This window comes from Synchiropus splendidus, chromosome 18, assembly GCF_027744825.2.
Source record: "Synchiropus splendidus isolate RoL2022-P1 chromosome 18, RoL_Sspl_1.0, whole genome shotgun sequence".
Taxonomy (NCBI): Eukaryota; Metazoa; Chordata; class Actinopteri; order Syngnathiformes; family Callionymidae; genus Synchiropus; species Synchiropus splendidus.
Genome location: NC_071351.1, coordinates 7,096,419 through 7,117,487, shown reverse-complemented (window position 1 = coordinate 7,117,487; position 21,069 = coordinate 7,096,419). Strand labels below are relative to the sequence as shown.

The 21,069-nt window shown below is 51.7% G+C and overlaps 2 protein-coding genes across 3 annotated transcripts; both read right to left on the bottom strand.

The window, feature by feature from the left end:
• Nucleotides 1–1,597: 1,597 nt before the first annotated feature.
• Nucleotides 1,598–9,754, bottom strand: kcna10a (potassium voltage-gated channel, shaker-related subfamily, member 10a). Of its 2 annotated transcripts, XM_053850206.1 has the most exons (3): nucleotides 9,632–9,754; nucleotides 6,839–6,983; nucleotides 1,598–4,478 (listed from the first exon to the last, which is right to left on the bottom strand). In XM_053850206.1, the coding sequence occupies exon 3, from the start codon at nucleotides 4,401–4,403 to the stop codon at nucleotides 2,739–2,741; it is 1,665 nt and encodes a 554-aa protein (XP_053706181.1). In that variant the 5' UTR covers nucleotides 4,404–4,478; nucleotides 6,839–6,983; nucleotides 9,632–9,754; the 3' UTR covers nucleotides 1,598–2,738. The 2 variants fall into 2 exon arrangements, with proteins under 2 accessions (XP_053706181.1, XP_053706180.1); XM_053850205.1 differs by lacking the exon at nucleotides 6,839–6,983.
• Nucleotides 9,755–13,601: 3,847 nt separating this feature from the next.
• On the bottom strand, nucleotides 13,602–18,662 carry LOC128750051 (potassium voltage-gated channel subfamily A member 2-like). Its single transcript, XM_053850190.1, has 3 exons — nucleotides 18,495–18,662; nucleotides 18,239–18,310; nucleotides 13,602–17,267 (listed from the first exon to the last, which is right to left on the bottom strand). Exon 3 carries the CDS (start codon nucleotides 17,222–17,224, stop codon nucleotides 15,722–15,724), a length of 1,503 nt encoding a protein of 500 aa, XP_053706165.1. The 5' UTR covers nucleotides 17,225–17,267; nucleotides 18,239–18,310; nucleotides 18,495–18,662; the 3' UTR covers nucleotides 13,602–15,721.
• Between the last annotated feature and the right edge of the window lie 2,407 nt (nucleotides 18,663–21,069).

The window sequence follows — 21,069 nt, the reverse complement described above, 5'->3', positions numbered from 1 at the left end:
GATTTGACTGAGAGTCACTGCATTAAGGAGATTTGGGTTCGGAACGTCTGATTCCTTCATAAAAAATAAAAAAAAAAGTGGCGACCCAGGTATTCCGCCCATCTACTCCGTCGCTTCCAGAGGACCAGATCTTCCCGAGCGGCAACATGCGTGACCCATAACGTGGCCCGGGTACAGACCCAACTCAAGCGTTGTTACATCATGGAACACATTCCCAAAATAAGGTGATGGACAAGTGAGCCAGGCCAGGTCAGAACAACCTCCAGCTCAAGCCGTCCGCACTCTCCACTCGGCTCATCTGAACCCACAGTCGCAGTCCGCTGCCCTCACACAGCACCACTCTCAGGTCATCCTCAGGTGAAACAGTGAGTCTGGCTGCTCTGGTCTCACGGTGAAGACCACGCTGAAAACCATCGCATGAAAGGACGAGGAGACGCGCCGCTCTGCTGGCACAAGTTCAACTGTGGGCCAAATGAAAGTCCCCAGAGGGCCAGAAACAGCCCTTGACCCAGACTTTGGACACCAGTCGAACACAAATCCTTCAGGTCTGTGTTCAACTGTAAGAAGATTCACCGTTTTTCCATCTTCTTCTCATGTCTCAGGCGGCGCTGGAACTTTCCGAGCCTCTTTAATGATGGAGATCCCTCATGCATGATTGAGAGCCGGACCTGATCTTCCTCGCCACACCAACCCTCTTCACACACGCTGAACCAGCCACGGCATCAGTCCGCAACCACATCCGCCTCCAGAGCAGCGCACTTCTGCTGCTGAGGCCGTCTCCCCGGGGCCTCAGCAGCCCCGCCCACTGGAAGGCTGAGAAGCTAACACTCAGCTGTGAGCACATTCATAAGACGTCATTTCTTTGGCTGACAATGTACAAAGAAGTAAATGAAAAAATATCATAAAGATGATAATAAATAAATGGTTGGCAAATTAAAGAAAAAGAGAGCTAAATGAACATAACTCAATAAAAAAGGTGTATAACTCACAAACAAATTGATATTTAAAACTCAATTGGATGAAAGAAAATTTCATGAAAGATCTTTGCAAAGAGTTTGAAGTTCAAAACATCTTTTGCAGATGTAAATAAATGTGTTTACAGGGCTGCGACAGGTGAATCTGGGGCCCGAGGGCGGCGCCGTGACCCCCAAGTCAGTGTCGCCTGCAAGTGAACGCACAACAGCTGGGACCCGCGATCACTGGCGCCAGTGGAAGCAATGACCATAGCTCCCTCGAGAGTGAAGCTCACAGATACATGTTGACTTGAAACCCACTTCTCCATCAGCTTGTCGCGTGTGAACTCCGTCACCAGAGTCACGGTCCCCCCTTCTCTCCTCATTGTCACCTGGCTTTTCGCTCTGTCCTTGTCCGTCCTCCACGTCTGAGATCTCGGGGTCACTCCATCCACACCTGTGTCGACGGAGGCCGGCGAGCCTTGTCACGCCGCTCCTGCGTCCATGTCCTCCAGACGCCGACTTGTCCAGTGCCAGCCTGACATGCATCAGCGACACAAACATGGCAGTGAAAGCAGATTCATGTTGTCATGTGGCGAGTGGGGGTGTAGAGAGCAAACAGGAAACCCGTCGCCTCAGCTGGCTTTTATTTCATATCATACACTTTTACAATTTGTACATGACAGACAGTCCTCGCTCCTCAATGTCTCCCTTCTGCAGCAGTCTTTGGCCTCTCAGGTGACACCTCTGGGACCAGCAGAGTCTCAGATGGAACAAGCAAATTTGGAATAGAATGCACATCAAAGATGAAGCACAAACAAGTGCAGGACTGAAGGGTGTTTGAAGCCCTGACTGCTGCTTTTAATTTGACATCGATTTTTACTCACTCATTTTTAACCACTTAAAAATGTCTTTCTTCTTTGTGCTACTCAGCCTTTCCTTCAGCTCCCTGGGAACCAGTCCAACAGTATAACAGAAAAGAGGGCTCCTCAAGTGGATCCTCGGAGGGCCAGAGGGTTGCAGGGTTTTTAAAGGGAACCAGCACCGCCGCGGCCCCATGAGGAGCCACTGGAGTCGCCCTGGAACAGACTGCTGCGGGCACCCGGCACCACTCTCTTCAGATCTAATGGTCTGAGAGCTTGAAGCTCCTGCTGTCGTCGTCCTTGGAATCTGTGCTGATAAACACTATCACTGAAGCCTATGTACATGGATGTTTGTCAAGATTACAGGTGGCAGGTCAACAGCTTAAGGCACTCCACTTGGATATGCATGGAGCCCGCAGACAACACGAGGAACGCGGTCGCCACAAAGGTGAAATAGAAGAGTAACAGGTAAGGACCGATGCCATGAGGATGTGACACGCCTCTCTTGGACGCTGTCGGGGTCACTGCTCTGCAGAGGCTGCATGTGCAACCTGCACTGCCATGCTAACAAGCACCAGAGAGCTCGGCTAAACCTCGCCGCCACGACGCCGTCACCAGGAGAAAAGGTCAATTAAAATCACATTATGACCAGCGGGTGCCCATAAGATCAAGGTTACTGAAAGGACAGGGGTCAGTGACAAGGCCACTCTTGAAGAGAAAGGTGAGTCAGGAGCTGAGAAGCGCCCTTTCACCCGCTGACCCACCATTCAAGTGGCCTGATTTGATGTAGGATATAATGGTTGGCGGAAACGTTGCTGCTACGATCACGAGTCTGGGGGAACGGTGCTCGGCTGCTCCTCTCCAGGAACCTTGTCCCCTCCAAGATGGTTTGAGAGCATGGCTGAGGTAAGTCGCATGTCCATCACGAGCTGGACTTGTTCGTCTTCCACAGGCCGTTGGACTTGTTGAGGTTGGTCTTGCTCCCCTGTTTGCTGTCAGCGTCCACCTTCATGGCTTGCTCAATCGCATCTGCCAGAGGCAACTTGTCCTCCGCCTCTGTCTCTCTATGGTAGAAGTAATTGAAGTTGGAAACGATGACTGGCACCGGAAGTGCGATGGTTAGCACGCCGGCGATGGCGCACAGGGTGCCCACCACTTTCCCGGCCACCGTGATGGGGTACATGTCTCCGTAGCCAACGGTGGTCATGGTTACCACTGCCCACCAGAAGCCGTCAGGTATGCTAACAAATTGCGTGTGAGGCTCATCCACCTCGGCGAAGTAGATGGCGCTGGAGAAGAGAATCACACCTATAAAGAGGAAAAATATGAGCAGGCCCAGCTCGCGCATGCTGGCCTTGAGAGTCTGCCCCAGGATCTGGAGCCCCTTGGAGTGGCGGGAAAGCTTGAAGATACGAAACACCCTGACCAGACGGATGATTCGGAGGATGGCCAGAGACATGTTCTGGCCCGAGCTCTCCTCTGGAGTGGTGATCATCTCGGTGATCACGGTCACAAAGTAGGGGATAATGGAGATGAGGTCGATGACGTTCATGATGTTGTGGAAAAACTCCTTTTTACTGGGACACACCAAGAAACGGACAAAGAGCTCAAAGAAAAACCAGCCGATGCAAGCGGTCTCGATGAGGAAGAAGGGGTCAGACAGTGCGGCCGGGTTCTCCGTGTCCGCAGGGGCCGGGCTCTGGACTCTGGACTGGTTGTAGTGTTGCACAGCAGTTGGAACAATTTTGTCCGTTTCATCACGAAACACCGGCAGCGTCTCCATGCAGAAGATGATGATGGAGATGACGATGACAATGACCGACACCAGGGCCACACCCCGAGCGGCGTTGGAGCTCTCGGGGTACTCAAACAGCAGCCAGAACTGCCTGCAGATTTCATTGTTGGGTAGAGGAATGTCCACGTCCTTGATAAACCCCTCATCCTCTCTGAACTGCTCCATGGCCTCGTTGCCAAGTTCGTAGAAAACCATTTCATCGGCAAACACATCCAGGGGAACGTTGGCTGGACGTCTGATCTTACCGCCCGACTGGTAGTAGTACAAGATCCCGTCGAAGCTTGGCCTGTTGCGGTCAAAGAAGTACTCGTTCCTCATGGGATCAAAGTACTCCATCCTCTTGGTGGGGTCTCCGAGCAGCGTCTCAGGAAACTGGTCCAAAGTTTTGAGCTGCGTCTCAAAGCGCAGACCAGCAATGTTAATAATGACTTTCTGGTCTCCGTCGTCCAGTCCGCGCTTGTCCATGAACAGGTCCTCGCAGCATTCCTTGGTCAGTCGGTTGAAGATGGTCTCGCTGTCTTTGCTCCCTTCGCTGCTCAGCAGAAGTTTCCAGTTGGACATGATGCTGCTGCAGCTGCTGCGGCCCTGGCGCCCCGGCCTGGCCGTCTTGGGGGATTGATGGACTTCCAGCATCGGTCGTTTGGTCGGGGCTGGCGAAGGGTTGGGGGCTGAGAGGTGAGCGGCGGGGCTGTGGTACTCCACCGGTATATCCACGGTTAGGGCCGTGCTTTCGTCCGCAAAGATTTCCTCCTCCAAGCAGGCGACATCAAAGTCCACCAGGGCCAGCTCCATGGCTGCCGGCGTCAGGTGCCAGTAGAGAGTCGGGACTTACAGGAGCCTGCAGGGCCAGCGGCTTCCCTTCAACACCTACAAGAGAGAAACACCCACGTCAGGACTTGTCTCATGACTCCTCATCTGAAGACCTCCACAGGTCCCAGTGGCTAATGTTGCCTGATCACAGAGGTGCGTAAACAGGTCTCACCAGGTGCTCCGGTCAGAGACAGGAAGATTTGCCAGCTCATCTAATGCGCTCGCTTCATGTCTGGACCTGTGACACGTGCGTCGGTCGTCGCGGTACATGTAAGGCAACTCCGGAGTTGCTTTCCGCTTCCTGAGCTTGTGTGGCTTTCCTCTGCGTAATCCAATTTCCTCCCACAGTCTAAAAACACCCAGAGCTTGATCGATGACTCTGAATTGTCCCAGGCGCGGGGCCATGTCAGAGGACGCCAGTGAGTTGGCCCGGAGCTCAGAGCAGATGCCAGCGGATCCACCCTGAGAGGCTGCTGGAGCTCGAACAGCAGAGTAAACCAGAGCGTTGATGCGGAACACGGCACCCGTCAGGAGGCTCTCCCACTCCCACAGCAGTCCTCGTGCAGAAATACTCACAGTCACAGGTAGCCGCGTCTCAGCCGCTGCTGCTGCGTATCTGTGTCAGCGACTCGCAGGCGGCCTGTTGTCACGCATACATTAGTGCCTAATGACCAGCTGACGCACTCGCAGGACGACTGCTCAGACCTGTCTGTGTCATTAGAAGGTAAACAGATCTGCCCGGGTGCATGTGTGTGACCGAGTGCTGACGCCGGCAGATGTTTAATTAAAGACTCCTGAGATGAGTCACCGGCCCTGGCGGGAGGGAGCCCATGATGGAGACCCACACGCCAGTGAAGGCCCGAAACAAAAGCCTTTAAGATGCCCTGAATCAGCAACTTGGAAGCACATGGAACAGCAGCGGCGTCAGCCCAGGTGAGGTCTCAGAGACCAGAGCCTGACCTGCCTCTGGAAGCAAAGCCAAGCCTGCTCCATGGGGAACCCACAGCTGCACCACTGGACGAGCAACAAGTCGGAAACAGCAGCAGAAGAGAAGCCTCTCCTTATGCTCGACCCTTCTCACACACAAGGAGCAGGCTCCATATCTGGCCAAGCGACAGAAGCTGAATCAATAATTCAAGAGCTCCTTCAGCACGTTGGACGCAAGAGGGCGAAGCTCACGCTAAGCCTCATTGATACATCTGGACACATCTGCGCGGGAGCCTGTCGCACCTGTCGGTTGTGTGGCATCAACAACTGAGCAACATGGGTGGGAAGTGAAGCCACGACTTTCTGCTCTGAGGGAGAGAAACGACACATCTGGCCACTGGCTTCCACTTCTGCTCACCAGGGTTGTGGGGGCAGCAACCTTGGCAAAGAGGGTGGGGAGGGCGATCTCTCCTCCACGCCGAGTCTCTCTCGGTTGACTGAGCTTCTGCCTCGTCACAACAAAGCTGGTGAGAGAGGAGAACTCTCGCTTGAGAGCTTGGTCTTTTGGCTCAGCTCTTCACCACAGCAGTCCCATGCAGAGACGTCTGGGGAAAAGAGTAGCAACTCGGGAAGGCCACGCTGACGTGGGAACAAATCATTACAACCTGGAGAAGCCCAATTGTCAACTATCTGCCGGAGCTGCCGAGCCAAACATGAGCCGCGGCCGCAAATATCTTTCAGCAACTGCGGGGTGACGGGAGATCGGATGACAGATTCCGCAGAGGAGCGGCGTCCTCACGCTGTAAAACACAGTCACCAGCCACTCGAGGAGAAGAGCTTGTCCAGGTTCTTAGAGGTAGAAACTCCGTCCTGGAGGAGCGACTCAGAACAGCACCGGGGAACTGGCCCTCCTGAAGTGGCGAGGAGCTAATCCCTGAGGCGAGGGAAGTCTGGGCCTCTTACCTGCAGCTGCTGCCTCTGCGACCACATGCAAACAGCTTTCCTGACTTATCTAATCACTTCAATACCATCAAAACCTTCTAAATGTAAATAAAAACCAGCCGTCAGTTGCTAGCTGTGACATCATCAGGGTGAAATCTGGGTAAGCAGGGCTGGTGAATTCTGACTGAGTGAGCAGCAGCTGCTCTTCTGCGCCGACAACAACAACTTGCCTGCGAGGAGACAAAGTGACATTGACTCCAGGTCTGCGAGTCTTCACATCATATGGGGCCCAACCTGCCGCGCTGCGTCTAATCTGGCCTCACCATGAATACACATCCAGGCAGGGGGCAGGGCCTGTCACATGTGATGATGGGAGCCTCGCTCACGCAGCTGCCGCCGCACCACACGGACTTCCTGCTCTCCCGGACCAGAGAGGTCCCTGTCTGAGAGGTCAAACGTCAGGCTTTAACAAGACTCCACGCTGCGAATGCAACACTCGAAATCTAGAACCCCGCCCCCACGCGGACTCACTTCCTGTCGACACTGACCTCAGCTTGACGTTGTCCTCCTCTCACCTGCGGTCGCGGGGGCAGCAGCCAGAGCCGGAGTCTTGCGTGTCTCTCCTCCTCCTCACCCTCACCAGGGAGAGGCATCCCGACTGCACGGGCCGGGGGAAGGTGGTCCTGGTTAGACCTTATTTTCGGAGCAGATTTTTGACACTATTAAGCAGATTAACGGCGGCTGGGCAGCACAGTGCCATAAGCCGACGGGGCTCGTCCGGGGGATAAACACTGATACTTATGAGCCACACAGACAGAGGTGAAAATATCCCGTCAACTCGCTATAGCTGCCGACTTCTGTCTCAGCCGAGTCCAAGCATGACTTGGAGAAACACAAGTCGAAGAGTCACCTTCCCACAGAGTCTGCCAGATCTACGGCATCAGGCAGAGTCTCCAGCTCTTCTGGCGACAGGCCAGTTGTTGTGGCCATGTGACTCGGGGTGAACAGCCCCATGTGACAGTCACAGTTCCTCAGCCCGCATCAGCACCTGGCTGGACCTCCATCCTTCCAGATGGTCCTTCACTATCAGATCCATTTTCCAGACGTAAGAACCGGACGTTGCCCTCAGTGAGCCAGAAGAGCAGCAGCTGGCCTCTCCCTCATGAGCAGCATCACAATGGAGCGCTTCCCTAATCTTGGCTCCCAGATGGCCGATCTGTGAAGCCATTTCAAATCATAAAACTCATGGGTCTGAGCGGCGAGGTCACTTTTAATTTCATGATCAACAAATGTTGAGCTGGCACCGGCACCAGAGCCGGGTCACTGACGGAACCAGAGTTCTGGGGACACCCTGGGCAGGGCTTATGATGTCATCAGTTGATGAAAAAGGAAGACTGGTGAATCCCAGAGGCAAAGTCAGCGCTGGACTGGACCAGACTCTCAGGACTCAAGTGGAACACCTGAACAAGACAAGTCACGTTGTGAAGGAGCCGTCGGCCATCTTGAAGACAACAAGTGACTAGTGAAATGGACTCGCGGTGTTCTGCCTGACAGTGACCAGAGGAAGGGGCGACTCGGGGAGTCACATCTGCGGTGGCGTGCTGAGACTCCTCCCTCTCTGCGACCAACACGCGAACCTCTGCAGCAGATTGCCTCCGCGAGGCATCAGAAGACGTAAGCTGCTGCTGATGCCACGGGTGTGTCTGCAGGCCTCGGGCCTCGGCAGCTGGGACCCAAATCCTTCCTTGGCGCTCGGACAGCACACACACACACACGCTGCCAAAGTCACTTCCTGTAAATTAAAAAGCTCTCTGAAATCTGCTAATCTGGGAACTTATTATTTTGTTAATGTGATCACCAAAGTCATGTGACGAGAAGCGACTTCAGAGCCGTGGTGCGCTCAGGTCCACGTGAGCGACGATCAGACGTTGGCTGTGTGAACCTGCGTTCTGAGAACAAGCGGCGCCAGCGGCTCCACGTCACACCTGAAACACCGCGAACTTCTTCAGTGTTATATCATCCAAGGTGACATGAGCTCGCACCAGAATGAAAGCTTGACAGACAGCTCACGCGGGATCCTGCATGAATCTCAGCCACGCTTCACTCACAAGGTCACCACCCCGTCCCCGTTTGTTTTTAAACCTGCCATTTTAGGGCCAGGATGAGCTCTGTATCTGCTGAGCAGTGGACCGCTCCCTCACCTGTGGTCACCAGCCCACCCCCCGCCATAGAAGCTTACGCCGTCTCACTTACACAACGCTGACATATCAATTTCCAGAAGCATATTTAAATGTCAGAGGGAGAAACTTTGGACATCTGGTGGAGGATTTAAATCGCTAATCGCAGGTGCCGTACCAAAACACGCACACACACACACACACGCTCACACTGTCTCATCAGGAAGCGATTATTCAACGCTGAGATTGAAACTTGCAAAATGAAAGGTGTGGAAGGAGGATGTCACCTCAGCCAGACACATCAGGTGTGTTCACGGACGTCTGCAGTCTGTGGTTGAAGCTCAGTCGAAAACATTACTGGGGATTATTTTTATATTGCATTACGCTAATTATAGCTCTTTTTTTAAGTGAATCACACACAAAAAAAAACAGCGATGGAAAGTTTTAGATGCATTTTCTGGCTTTTTTATTTTATGAATGAATAGTAATATTCACATCATCATTCACCGTTTTCGATACATACATTTGCAATGTGCTCTTTGTATTTAGTCACAACATCATATAGGTTTTTCTTAACTATTTATCATTTTTATTTACTCTTGGATTGAGCATCAGCACAATGGTTTGTAAAAATTAGAATCATATTTTTACATGGATTAACTTTTCATGAGTTAGTTTTACAATCATTTGAATTCTGATTGTATCAAAATAATTTGACTTTGTTCATGCATTTCAGAACAGAAATTACCCTTATTCAACAGTTAGAAAAACATCTGATATATAACCACATAAAACAAGAGATTGTTTTGTTCAAAAACGTAATGTTTGTGTTGCGTATTAACTACGAGACTATAAGAATATAAGAGGAATATTGACGCACAATTGATGAATGGTGATCTATGTATCGATTTTATATATTTATTTATTGGCTTTATATTTTATTTATTAGCGCTATACTTTTATTTAAAAAGGTAATTGCATAGGTTTTTTTTTGTAGTTGTTTGCGTCATCGTCGATGAGCTGTGAGTTCTGCTGTCGGTCAGAGTCGAAGCTGTTCATCATTTTGCGTGTTGCGGTTTTGTAAATGTAACTTCACGCGCGCAGGAAACTGACCGCGGGCGAACCTGTTGATCGATGGCGAGCGGATGAACCACGCGACCTTACCTGAGTTCCCGCCACGACCTCAGTCACTTCCGGAAAGTCCGAGTCTCCTCCGGGCCGAACCGAAACTGTCATCGTGGTCTCTGCCCACCGGAGCCGCTGCTGACCGCAACAGGGACGTTGCCTTCCCCCGGGAGAAGTGCAGCCGCAGCAGGCGGGGGGCGGTGCCGAGGTGCCGCTGAGCCCGGGGCCAGATGTGACGGTGACATAACCGCCGCATGATTACTTTAATTTGGCCAATTCCCCGCCTGGTTTAAAGAAAAAAAAAAAAAAAAAAAAAAAGAAACACACCGATGTGTCCTTAAATGAAAGAAGAGAGAGAGAGAGCAGGAGGAGGAAGAGGAGGAGGAGGAGGGGCGGGGGTCTCGTCCTCCAGGTGAATTTGATTAAAACAACAAAGTATTTTAAATAGTGGTGGGACTTTAACGAGTTAATCGCGATTAATTGATTAATCGCGATTAAAAAAATCGTTTAAGTTAACTGAACAGTTTGCTCTCCAGACAACAGGGAACCTTTGTAAGTGCAGGAGTTCCTGGTCCACTGATCACAGTGATGCACAAGACACGTGGCAGCTAGGATGAGAACAACAACAACAAACATGGAGGAACAAAAGCAAACAAAAGCATCTGTTTGCTTTTGTTCAGGGAGGTTTTTCACTACACAATGAGCAGCGTTTCCACTACTCTGAATGGACTTGAAATTCTTATTAAATTGAAATTCCTTTACAAATATTTTCAAGACATTAAAAGAGCTTTAGTTTTAATAAGGTGACATAAAAACTTGAATATATTTATTGTCAAACTGATGCACAATAAACAACATTTTGTTGTTTAAATGTATGTATGGGCCCATCATTTGATTCAGTAATATACCAAATTCATTCAAATTGAAAAATGTGTCTTTTTGTGGCAAATATTCGTATATGATCTACTCTGAGTGTCTCCTGGGTGACTAGAAGGATGAGCAGAAATGGACCGGGCAAAGGAAAGCTCTGCCTTTTGGCTCAGCTCTTGCTTCATGAATGATGCGGCTGCAGCTTTTTTTCAGACTCCGTCCTTCTCTCACTCATGAACGGCACCTCGAACTCAGGGCTGGACGATCTTCAGAAACATTTCACTGGGCACCGAGCTCTCATTGTGGAGCGGAGTGGTGCGGGTGGGAACTGGGCTAAACGGCAACAGGTCCGAATGGGGTGAAGATAAGCGGGTGTTTGGGTGACAGGTTCCAGCCTCATGCACCCACTTCCCGCCCGTGTGTGAGAGGCGGAGGGGCCTCGCAGCGCGGGACTGTCCTCGTCCAGGCCGGACGCGCGGGCTCAGTGTCGGGGTCAGAGGCCAGCGAGCATGACGCGCCGCTGTGATGCTGGAGCTTGTTCACTGCTTCTGGCCATCTACCGCTGAGTGAGCAGCAGTGTTTTAGCACCCCCTACTGGTCACCACCTTCCGCTGACGGGCCTTCACCGTTTCAATGATCAGAATCAGTATCAGAATAGAATTTACTGCCATGGTCAGTGGGGGTTCCACCAACTCGGAAAGTGCTTCGAAATAAAATAAAATAAAATAACAAAGGCTGATCACAAATTCACAAATGATGATTATTGTTGCCAATACGTCAACCTTTTCTGGTCATTACATCACAACAACAACAAGTGTGGGCGCCCTCCTTGGAAACAAGGTTATTACAATATTCATCGTAATACTGAAATCAGTCTGTCCAGAATTGTGAATAATATTTAAAGCACGTGACTGTGAGGGATCAGCGGGTGGGTGTCACGTGACCTCCACGTTGAAAGTGAATATTTTGCAAACCATTTAGTCCAAATTCAGATAAAAAGGAATTAAAGGCTCCTCGAATATTTGGAAAACAAAGCTTAAAACTCCAGTCTTTCGCTATGTATTTGGATTTCTGTTTTAATGACAATATCCTTCATATTTTCATCACAGTTTTCTTCTGAAATCGCCCACAAAAAGTCACCAAACAGGCTCCGTACTATGAACTGAACTATGAACGAGACACAAGCGCTTCAGTATAAAGACACTAGAGGTCAGTGTTGCAACTCTTGAGAATGAGACTGTGTCCCATATCTCACCCTGACACTGGTTTTTGACCTCAACACTGGGTTTTGACCCTAACACTTGTTGAATGTGTGGAACTCTCTTTTTACGCGTGTTCTTGTAGCAAGGAAGAGCCGTACCTATTTTCCTTTTTGGGATCTCTTTGTATTGTTCCTTTTTCCCATGCCAAGAACACGGTAAAAACCATCTACTCCCCCATATTCCAAAATAAAAAGACACACCTGGAGCTTACAACAAACTGAATAGCCCGACTGGTCAGTGCGCCACACCTGGGCAAACCAAAAAATTGCATCCAAAACAAACAGACATGACACCTTCCTTCAAACCGAGGGAGCTGACTTGAAACCAAGTGGGAATAAGAAGTGTGGATAGATTTCCAGGACACCAAAGTGCTTTATTTAAAAATAAAGAACAGGGACGTTTTACTAGCGAGGACTACTCTTCCGTGGTCATAATGTTTTCCAATCTAGTCCATCGCAGTGATGTCGGCCCAGAGACCTGGTTCAGCGGTGAGTAACGGTGACGTGGGGCCGACCCACAAATCAATCCGCTCAGGAGCCACTGTGCCGGGCGCCGCTTCCTCTGACACGACACAACACCCTGTGTTGCTCTGAGCATCATGAACACGACAGGCTGCTCAGCCGACACACACACACACGTCAATAATTAAAGACAGGCTTCCCCAGTAAACACAGAGGGAACCTTCCCCCCGGAGCTATTTATGGAAGGGGGCTCCCACTGAGGCACGGAGAGGAGAGCGACTCCCCTCCTCCACCTCACAAACACGGCTCTGCTATAAAGAAAGTCCAGGGTGACAGGCCATCAGCTCGCCGCTCTATTAGCTCATGAATCAGTCGGCGGCATGTGCGACGTGTCAGGCGCGCGTCTGCCAAAGTGAGGGGAGGAAAGCTGGAGAGATTTACCACCATGGTTTACGCATTGATTCTGTTTGAACTCCAGGCCTTTAGAGCTATGTCGGGATGCTCATGCCAAGACTGGTCTAAGTGGCTGATCCTCGGCTGCAGCCGCGCCCAGCTTTACAGTCTCTTCCATCGATCTTCACTGCCGTGGTGGCCTCCAGAGCCGTGGTCTCCTCTCCTAGCTACACCCAGTCTTCTGGTCCACTCCCTTCAGGACCATCAAGAACCGCTGACCTCCAGTGCTGGAACCACTCCTGCAGCTTCTTGTGGCAAAGAAGAAGCAGAAGCACTGCAGATTCACCCGTGGTCGTAATGTTATGTCTTCGTGCATCTCATTGCACTCACACACAGTAGTTCCCTACAGCACCCCCTCCTGTTGGTGCACCTGTGCCAGAGCGAGGTGAGTGGTGCTGCATCTCGGATCAATAATCTCCATGACCAGCTACCGGGAGGAAGATGGAGAGAGCCTGAGGGAAAGAGGAGCGCAGAGGAGGAGCAGGAGCGGAGGCGTCAACGTGGACTCGACTGAACCGGCTCTCCGTTAGCTTCGTCTGCTCCTGACGGGTTATAAATAGAGCACTTGGCTGTCAGCGCTCGGCGGGAGACAAGTGGGACGCTCTCAGACGGAGGCATGTTCAGGTGAGGTGAAGCCACCCAAAACACACCCGGAATATCATGACCTCCTTTTATTCTCACATGTGGCCGGAGGTCACAGGACACAGCTCCCCTTCCTTCCGTGCACATATAAAAACAAAGGAGTCAGAGCCGAGCATTCGGGTGCAGCAGAACACTGGGGGTCGCCGAGAGACTGGATCAGGAGGGAGACCCACATACCAGCAGAAACACAGTCCAATTGAACAGAACTTGAATTTTCAAATGGTACACTTGGAAGAAACAAAGGTGCACAATGGTAAGGTCAATATATTTTATTCATTATATGTGTATTATAACATACCCACATGTCATAAATAAAATAAATGGAATTAAACAATATTAAAACGTAGTGGTGGGGAATAAATAGAATGTTTGTTAATGCAGCAGGAACCGGAATGTGTTGTGTTCTGACTGCACCGATGGTGATCAGCACGAGGACACTCCATCATAGTGAAAAGCCAAAACATTATGACCACCAGGCTGTGACACCTCCAAAAAAGTCATTTTTTCCACAGCGGTCTGTGCGTGACAGGCACGGTCGCGGGTGTGTGACCTCACAGACACAGTCCTCACGTGTCGTCCTTGGCGTATAAAAACTGCGATGAAGGCAACAAGCGAGCGGTGAAGCGGTTAAGACACGATTGAAAGCAGCGCGAGGATACATAGTGGACTTGGCCACAGTCGCTTTGACCCCTGATGGATACGGCTGGAGTCGTGACAGGGACTCGGCTGAGCGTTGAGTCATACTGTTGTCGTGTCCGCGGTGGGAGCCGGACTGAGACCGGACCTGTCGCGGGTTCTCTCCTCCCTCCCTGGCAGGAAACGCTGACTCGGTGAAAACTTTCAAAGTGGGTCAGGGCCTGGTGCTCGCCTCCAAGCGGTGACCCCAGTCCTGTGCTGGCTGGACTGCAGCCATCACTTGGAATAAGTGTGGGGCTCGGAAGCGGTGAGCGTCCGCTACTGTTGCTGACTCGAGCTACTCAGTGTTCCAGGGGTTATGAGCACAGGTTTTACCGGAAGTTTCACATCAGCTACGGCCGTCGAGACAAAAAAAGACCCCACCTGCAGCGTTTAAACTTGTATTGCCAGCATGCTTTGTCATGGAACTATGGCTTCCACTTGGAATGTTTCCACAGGAGCAGGATATTGAGTGCGATTACAACAATATATGGCACGCAGGTTAGAATAGAGTCAAGCGTATCAGCCTTGCTAGCTCATGCTACAGCCCACACTTGGCACACATGCAGCGCAACGATAGCGGAAGCTCATGTTAGCAGCGGATGAAAGTTATTCTGCTTTTTTGAAAATGGTCTTCTTTGGTAATCGGGTGAAGGAAAGCGATGGTGAGCCTCTGAAATAGATGTTTTTCATCAGAGAGATCAAGAACTACATTTTTTTTTTTACATGAATTTCTATAAATATGGCCTTGCAAAGGTTGTGTTGACGCTGGAGGGGGCGGCGTTTATTTGATCGTCCAGCAGGATTTTACTTTTCCAAAACACGAGGTTTTATTGTGTTTGGCTGCAGCCTGGACAGAAACTGGCACAGTTTCAACGTCTTCGTGACAAACCTGCCGACTCTGGAAAGGCGTTCAACATCATTCGGGAATCAACCTCAGAATATTTTCAGATGTTTTAACTGGAGACTTTTCTGTCCTTGGTCTCCGGAGGACTGAACAGCGTGGCTCACTTTCAACCGCACCATAGAGTCCACTTCCCTAAAGTGTGTCAAAGCTTCAGCCAAAAAAACAAAACGGACGCCCGGTAAAACTCACGTCCAACCGCCGGACTGAGGTGGAATGCTGTGAAGTCAGTACTTAAGCCACGTGGTTCTTGGGCAGTGGTTTCAAACTTGTGGTTCGTGGACCAAAGTAGAAGCTACACAGACACTTGAAGGTGTACAAACAAAGAGGCACTGGAGACGCCACCGTTCCTGCGAGTCCGCTGAGAACCAAACTGTTGAGAAAGATTGGCTCACATTCGTCGGACCCTGTTGAGGCCGACTGCGGCTCCAGGTGTGGTGGACAGTGGGTGTCCCTCGGGACAAGTGCTGCTGTTGCGAGTCCAGTCCACAGTCGTGACACATTCTCCCTCCTCCTCCTCCTGCTGCTGCACACAACTGTGACCAGATGGCTGTGAACTTGCTTTTCTCTGAGTCAGGGCCTTGGCAGTTGGCGCAGCAGATTCTCACGCCTGCTGACCGGCGCGGCCCGTTTGGGTCCGACAAGAGAGAGAGAGCTGGGTTACAAACGGTGGCAGTCGGAGCGTTGAGCGTGTCGGAGCTCTGCTATACTGCTTGGCTACGATTTGGCTACTGCTATCACATAAAGACTAACTCCATGCAGACGATACAAGGCGGAAGGCAGGTCTCTGCTGCGACTTTAAGACCCTGTGGACTGGAGTTCTGCAGCCGCCACCCTGGGGCCCTCGCTCCCTGGGCTAAGGTCACACATCCGTACGCATCTTGGTGATGTTCACGTAGTTGGTGTTGGCCAGGGTGCAGTTTCCTGTTTTCATGGCTTCAGGTCTGAAGTCCTCGCTGCTGTGGTTCACGGCCTCCTGGATCTCAACGTAGTCGGACTTGCTGAGCGTGGATCCGCTGCCGGTCAGACCGCTCTTCTTCAGCTCGTCCGCCGAGCTAGCTTTAGGCACGCTGGGGATGTTCAAGTACTGCGCCTGCTCCTCCCCCTCCGTCTCGCGGTGGTAGAAGTAGTTGAAGTTGGAGACGATGACGGGCACCGGGAGGGCGATAGTCAGCACGCCGGCGATGGCGCACAGAGAGCCCACGATCTTCCCGCCGATGGTGGTCGGGACCATGTCCCCGTAGCCGACTGTGGTCATGGAAACCACCGCCCACCAGAAGGCCTCGGGAATGCTGCTGAACTGGGAGTGAGGCTCGTCTGCCTCAGCGAAGTAGACGGCGCTGGAGAAGAGGATGACGCCGATGAAGAGGAAGAAGATGAGCAGGCCCAGCTCCCTCATGCTGGCCTTCAAGGTCTGCCCCAGAATCTGGAGCCCCTTGGAGTGACGCGAGAGTTTGAAAATGCGAAAGACTCGCACCAGTCTGATGACCCGCAGGATGGCCAGGGACATGGCCTGCTGGCCCGCCTGGCTGTCCTCCGGCCGCTCCGCCAGCTCGGTGCCCAGCGTGATGAAGTAGGGGATGATGGCCACGATGTCAATGATGTTCATGATGTTCCCGAAGAAGCCGGCCTTGCTGGGGCAGGCGAAGAAGCGCACCAGGAACTCAAAGGAGAACCAGATGATGCAGAGCGTCTCCACGATGAAGAAGGGGTCTGTGAGATACTTGGAGCTGTCGTAGGTCACCGTGTGGTTGGACATGGCCTTGTACGGATAGTTGAACATCTCTTCGTCAGTGCCGTGGAAGACGGGCAGCGTCTCCAGGCAGAAGCTGACGATGGAGATGAGGATCACCATGACGGAGATGATGGCGATGATGCGGGCGGGGCCCGAGCTCTCCGGGTACTCAAACAGCAGCCACACCTGCCTCTGGAACTCGTTCTCCGGCAGAGGCCGCTCCTCCTCCTTGATGAAGCCCTCGTCCTCCCGGAATATTTCCATGGCCTCCTCGCCCAGCTCGTAGAAGCGGATCTCCTCGGAGAAGATGTCCAGGGTGACGTTGACTGGCCGGCGAAGCCTCCCCCCGGATTGGTAGTAGTAAAGAATGGCATCGAAACTAGGCCGGTTCCGGTCGAAGAAGTACTCATTGCGGAGCGGGTCAAAGTACCTCATGCGCTTCTTGGGGTCCCCCAGCAGCGTGTCCGGGAACTGCGAGAGCGTCTTGAGCTGGGTCTCGAAGCGCAGCCCGGAGATGTTGATGACCACGCGCTCGCAGCACTCGTGGTCCGGCTCCACGTCGTACAGGTCGTGGGGCTGACCCGGGTGCGCCGCCGCCTCGTCTGTGGGGTCGGCGCTCGCGACCGTCATGCTGGAGGACTTTCAGACGGGGTGGGGCCACACAACGGCAGACCTGCGGGACGCAACGGAAGATCGCGTTACCTCCGACACACACCGACAGCCAAATGCAGGTCTGAGACGTCGCTGCTGGAGCCGTGGCTCCGCGGTGTCTCCTGCCGGAAGGTTAGCACTTGGCTCTCCGTCCGAGTGCTCTGCAATCAATATGTGGGCCAGTCATTCTGTATCAGCTCTCGCAGCCAGCGATTGCAGCCGATAAATCTGATTATATGCTGAGTGCTCCATAGAATCACTCCCATGAATTTCCTCTCTCCCTGCGTGTGATTTACGCTGCCGCTCAGATGCACCATCACGTGAAAGCTTCTGCTGCAGCGCTTTGCTCTTGACTGGCTGCTGACTTTATAAGTGGAATAAAACCCAAACTTCCTTCACTCTGATGCTGTTGACTGTGAAGCACTTTGTGTTTATGACAAACGGCCAGATCGCCAGGGGTTAGCATGATAGCATTGAGCTAAGCTAAGCAGGACTGAAGCACTTCCAGCTAACTGACACATGTCTGGAAAAGCTCCAGTTGTGTTGACTGACAAGCTTCACATGCAAAACACAGCTGACAGCAGAAGAAAGCTGGTCTATAATGTTGACGCTCACATGCTAACAGAATGACTCAGCAAATTGAACATGATTCAAAAGAATTGTTAGCATTTAATAAGAAGAGCTTTTGCGTCCACTAACCGTGAAATATGTCGACTCATCTCAGAGCCAGCAAACGAACCAAGCAGAAGCTTGAGAATGCTGACATGCTAAACCCAACAGAAGTTGGTGCTCAGATCACTATACATGTTTGAATGGAAGGATATTTCTTCTCATGATCCAGGGGCCCGGGGTCCACAGCTGGCCCCGGGCCAGTTCAAATGGAAATAAAGATTTTTTATTCAATGCACTTTTGGGAAAACAGGAATGAAATTTGGGGGGAATCCTACTTCAAACTGGATCCGGTTCTAAGGCGCTGAGGTTGGGTCTTGGTACCTGTGTTCTCTGGGAGAGTTGTCCGGCGTCGATCAGCGCAGGTCCATGAACGCATCACCTGCCGCTCCGACTCTGCAGCAGCGCAGCAGGGGGTGAGGAAGAGGGGACAAGGGTGAACATGTGGACCGAGGGTGTGTCCGACTCGAGGAGACGTTCAGGGACACGTCCAGAGCGACGGCAGTCAAGTTCATGCACAGTTTCCTCCCTCACACGCGCGAGCACAAACACGCCTCAGAACATGACATGCAGGATTCACCCTGGTTCCGCTCCGCTCCGGGTCCCTTCAGGTTCTGTGGGGTCGTGACTCGGCCGCTTCATGCTCCCCGTCACCGGGTGAGGCCAGATGAGTCCCGACGCGTTCGGCTGCTTCCGCGGCTCCGGTCCGTGTCATATTTCACGGCTGTCCGTGGAGCGCGGGCTGCAGACGGACACAGCAGCGCACAGTGAGATGCGGTCGGCGTCGCGCCTCGCCCCGTCCCCCCGCCTCACCCGCGTTAAAGAGGACGCAGCAGCAGCAGCAGCTCCGGTTCCCTCGCCTTCAGAGGTGGAGCGTCGTCATCGTGTGCAGCTGGAGATGCTGAGGTGGCGTTCAGGTGCGGGAGAATCCATGACGTCCACTGCAAAACAATTCACTCTTGTCCAATCGTACTCAACGATTTACTCATTTCCCTTTTTAACTCTGATGTTTTTCTTTATGTCTGCTACTTTATTATAAATTACTGTGTCAGTTTTACGGCCGAATATATTTGTTTCAATCCCATCATTTAGTTTGTGTTGATTTTGTTTCATTTTTATTCAATTTTATTCAGTTGTCAAAGTATTATAAGTGTTTTTCAAGAGAAATCTGTTTTTCCCGGAACACAATTTGAATCCCTTTTGATAACATTTCTTTCTAAAATCTACTTTTTGTGGCGATGGATGCGTTTTTCAATGGTTTGTGAAGAGGCCAGGATGTTCAGGGACTCATGGAGACTGGTGTCATGGGCTCCTGAGAACCTCTGGTGATCCTGGTCCAGGTGAGCTCTCACTCCTCTCTTCAGCCCAAGGACGAATCCAACATCATCTTGAATATTAGCTGGATGTAAGTGGCAGGCTGTAGATGATGATGATGAGTGATGAAGACAGGGCCGCCGTGTCGCTCTCTGATCATCACGCTCTGCCACTAAGAGGGTGTGAACACTTAGAGAGCGGCCTGCTGATGGATGGCCGGAGACTCTGGAGGACTCACCTTCCCCGGGTGTCAATGACGGAGGTGGGACTGCAGCCGTGAGCGATGGCTTTTCATCTCCATAACACTCTCGCTTCACCTCAGAGCAATGAAGGAATGGACATGAGCATTCAAGAAGAGGTGACCTTCCGCTAACATTGCTCCGACTCTCGCAGGCTGGTCCAAGATCCTGGAGAACAGGAGGCAGGTGAATGGACGAACTGAAGCTAATACACCAGCTTTTCAAAGTCAACATCCTTCTGTTTCCTGCAGATCTTCTCCTCTCCCTCACACTTATTTATTCCGCCGCTCTCCCTTTCACCATTGATCCGCTGGCTCGCAGCTGGCGAGGCCATTTGAAGCTCCATTAACTGAGTTCCATCTCAGATCCTCAATTTTATCTCCGCTTCCCCGCGACCCGAGCCAAACCTTGGCGGCGGGGGAGCATTGATTTTGTTTTGAGTTCGAGTGAGCGGACCGGGCGGACCCTGCCAGGGAAACTGAAGCTGCCATTCATGTGACCCTGGGTGACTGTGAGAGCTGGAGAAGATCAGCCACCAACAGGAGGACACAGATTCAGGTTCAGCATTGACCTCACTAGGACTGAGCACTTTAGAGTCTCACTCTTCCTTCAAACTCAAGTGTTTTCCTGAAGCATGCAAGATCACGTGCCTCAGCTTCGTCTTCAGGACCTGGACAGCTCACCTGGATGTGGGAGTTTGACCTCAACCTTGGTTTGCAAGCGTTCCGGACGAGCCACCGGAGGGGCCTGGATTTTCACTGTGGCGCCCCAAATCCAGCTCACACGTCAAGTTCTAAATAAAGTCCCTCGTGCCTCGTGTTGCGACAGATCTTGTTTTGAAAGGCTCCAGAAATAGATCAAGTCCTTCTCGGCTGACGCAAAGAGCTTAGAAAGGAGGCGTGATGACCAACTGTCAGGAAGCCGAACCGCCGAATCCACCTCGGTCTGTGACTTGGTCCCTGCAGTGGTGATCCCCCAGGGATGGCTCTATATTTAGGTCTCGCCGCCCCCGGGGGGACGGTCTACCTGAGTTGAGTGGCGCTGCCTCGATTACAGCGCTTTCATGAGGAGACGTGTCCTTCACTCCACTATTGATTCTGGCTCAGGTGTCACCACCGCTCGGCTGAAAGAGGGATGTTTCTGGAGGATATTTTAAGTCAGGATTCATGACTGAATCCGTACTGTGCCGCAGCAGACTGAATAACCACGGATCATTTGGTCATCTCTGACATGAAAACGTCTATCTCGACATCCCTGCCGACCAACCCCAGGTTGGTGACGGACCATGTGCCGGGGTGGCACCGCCAAACTCGGATAAAACAGAGAGAGTTTCAATGATTTAAGATGGGAGAGAATTTAATAACAAACCAAACCAAATACACTCAACGTCAACACTGGAAGGAGGCAGGAAAACTAGGAACAAAAAAATACTATACACAACGCCCTACTGGGCAGGACAAACAAGACGGTACAAAATCGCAGAGGGAGACAGAGTCCGGAAAACAAAATCAAACAGTTCAGAAACCAAAATGAGCGTCCAAACAACGGAGGAGAACAGGAGTCCAAGACATGCAGTAAGTCCACAGGATTGATGGGTAGAGG